A 3,261-nucleotide genomic window follows, 5' to 3' on the forward strand; every position below is an offset into this window, starting at 1 on the left:
AGCGACAAACAAGAAAGCCCTCAAACAGGGTCGAACTTGTGAGGAACAGGGGAGCATAAGGTGGGTGTTGTTTGAGTATTCTTGGTAGGGGTAAGGGCTTCTACTCTGATACTTCTTAATTTCAGTTTTCTTAAAAGGATAGATTATACCAGATGTTTTAAAGTAAAAAGTATAGCATAGAGAAAACAGTCAGTAATATTGTGATATCTTTCCATGTCAACAGTAACTGCACTTACTGGGTTGAGCAGTTAATAATGTAGATAACTTTGAATCAGTATACTGTATACTTGAAACCAAGGTAATATTGTATATCAACTATGCTTCAATAAACAAAAATAAGATAAAATAAGGTACATTCAATTTTTTTTTTCTATCCAGAATTTTTTAAAGTAAATGTCAATAGAAAGCTTGAGAAATCCCTTGGTAGTAAGTACATCCTTGGTCTCCCCATCTTTCTTGAGTCTCACTTAGCTAAGGGGCTCAGGGAACCTGCCCCTCACTCCGACTCCCCACACCAGCTATGTACCATGGAAGAAGAAGAAAATAAAATACAGAGGAATAGCTCCGTTTACTTCTTTCCTCCTCCTCACAAACCTGCTTCCTGTTCCCCCAGAGAGAGTGTTATGACTTTCCTAAGCCCTTGTTTCAGAGCCTTAGTACAGAAAAACAGTTGTCACACTGTCAGTTCATGCCTCACAGGGTTAAAAGATTATTCCAATCAACATGTCATCCCATGGCTCAGATGGGGTTCTTTGTTAACTTTCAGCTAAATCATCCCCGTACTGCATTCATGCATCTGCTTAAATATTACTTTGTTAGAGAGGACTTCACTTGAGTTTAAAATGGCACCAGCTTCATCATTATCCAATTTGTTTTTTGTTTTTCTTTAAAGCTGGTATCTTTTATATCTACCTGACATATGTGTGTGAATATATGCATACATGACTTATATCTATATACATACTTATGTTTTTTGTTTATTTGGTTACTGTCTGACTCATTCCTGAAATAATAATAGTATGAAATCAGAGATTGTGTCTGATTTGTTCACTACCCTTAGCTTAATTTTTATTGAATAACTGAACCCATACTTTAAAGGTTGATACAGAATCCCTTTCACAACTTCCTGCTGATTATCACCCCTAGAGTTATTGTATTCTTTTACTTGATGTGGTTTGGCTTTTTTAATTGTTTGATCATTTGTTTTCTCTGTGACTCTAAAAGAACAGAAGGAAGATGTACTTCTCAAATGACACCAAGTTCCACCCCTCTTCTTTCTTCCTGCTGGGAGTTCCGGGCCTTGAAGAGATGCACATTTGGATAGGGCTTCCTTTCTGTTTTGTATATTTGACTGCCCTTGTTGGAAACTTCACTATTCTGTTTGTGATCAAGATTGAACACAGCCTTCATCAGCCCATGTTTTACTTCTTGGCTATGTTAGCCTCCATTGATCTGGGCCTGTCCACATCCACTATCCCCAAGATGTTGGGCATATTCTGGTTTAATTTAAAGGAGATTAGCTTTGGGGGTTGTGTCACCCAGATGTTCTTCATTCATATGTTCACTGCTATGGAGACCGTGGTGTTGGTGGCCATGGCCTTTGATCGCTATACTGCCATCTGCAACCCTCTGCGGTACAGACTGATTCTCACTAAAAGAACTATTGGTTTCATCCTTGTGGTGGTGTTTGGCATCAATTTCATTTTGGTTAGCCCTCTGGTGCTTCTTATCTTGAGGCTTCCCTTCTGTGGACACCATATAATACCCCACACATACTGTGAGCACATGGGAATTGCTCGGCTGGCCTGTGCCAATATAAAGGTAAACACGGTATTTGGACTAATCCTTGTATCAATGGTGTTTGTTGATGTGGTTCTGATTGTCATCTCCTATGTGAGAATCCTCCAAGCTGTCTTTTGCCTTCCTTCTCAGGAGGCCAGACTCAAAGCACTTAATACGTGTGGCTCCCATATTTGTGTTATCTTAGCCTTCTTCACTCCAGCTTCTTTCTCCTTCATGACCCACCGGTTTGGCAGAAATGTTCCTGTATATGTTCACATTCTCCTGGCCAACCTATATGTTGTTGTTCCACCTGCCCTTAACCCTGTCATCTACGGTGTGCGAACTAAGCAGATTCGGGAGAGGGTTTCAGTCATCTTTTTTAAAAAAGGCTGACATAAACTGTCTCAGATATATTCATTTTAATCCAGGAAAAAGAGATTGTGTTTCAACTGCAGAACCTTGCAACAGAAAAAAAGACTCTGACTTTAGTATTATTTCATTCATAATTTCCCTTGATAGCCCATCTAGAATATATAATATGTAATACTAAAAATTTATAGAATACCTAAAAAGTTTTGGACAACTTAGTTATGAGATTTCATTAATATTACATTCCTGTATAACCTTTACAAAGCACGTGTTGTACACAGTATTATATGGAATTAAAATGCTTTCTTTATTTCCAGAGGGTTGATCACATTATAAAATTTATACGTATCTCTACATCAAGGACTACAGGTTTTTAACACTTGTAATAGATTTTTGATTACATTCTTAATTAACTGTTTTTATCCATAATTTTTTAAAAATATAAAAAATAGACATGGTAGTTTACAGGTTTTATAGCAGGAAGAATTTGGAGAAGCTCTCCCCATGACTATAACTCTGTGTGGAATCTTCCTAGATTAATGCAAATCTTCTCCTAAGTGACTTATTGTTCAAAATGAACCAGTCTATTTGTAGATGTGTACATGCAACACTAAAAACATACATAAATATAGATAGATTCATATTTCTATCTATCTATCTAGAGAGAGAAAGAGTGAAGGAAAACTTCAGAGAAACATCAATATGTTAGGGAATCTAAGATGCTTAGGAATGAACATCCCTAAATGGATCAATTCCTAAACATGTCGATTACATTTTCAAAGGTCAAATATAATGCTAGCTATAATAATTACTATCTATTGTGATATCCACAAACTTTAGTTATTCATTCATTCATCATTTATTAAGCACGTTGGAATGTTTAGTCCTTTTTAACCAGTACATCTTTGTGGCTTGTCAGATGAGTCTCAGTGTCCTACCCATGTTACAGTTTTGACCAATGAAATGTATATGGTTAATGTTTACCTCATGATATTTTGCTACTCACACACACTAGGTGCTTAATGATTGATTTTTTTTTTTACTTAAAAAAAGTCTTCCAAAGAAGACACTACAGGTGGCAAACAGGTACATGAAGAGGTGCTTAACATC

At 36.6% G+C, this 3,261-nt stretch overlaps 1 protein-coding gene across 1 annotated transcript; it reads left to right on the forward strand.

The window, feature by feature from the left end:
• Window positions 1–1,236: 1,236 nt before the first annotated feature.
• On the forward strand, window positions 1,237–2,175 carry LOC118933104 (olfactory receptor 52E4-like). The gene has a single exon (XM_036927078.2). It carries the CDS (start codon window positions 1,237–1,239, stop codon window positions 2,173–2,175), a length of 939 nt encoding a protein of 312 aa, XP_036782973.2.
• The last annotated feature ends 1,086 nt before the right edge of the window (window positions 2,176–3,261 follow it).

This window comes from Manis pentadactyla, chromosome 9 (assembly GCF_030020395.1).
Source record: "Manis pentadactyla isolate mManPen7 chromosome 9, mManPen7.hap1, whole genome shotgun sequence".
Lineage (NCBI taxonomy): Eukaryota > Metazoa > Chordata > Mammalia > Pholidota > Manidae > Manis > Manis pentadactyla.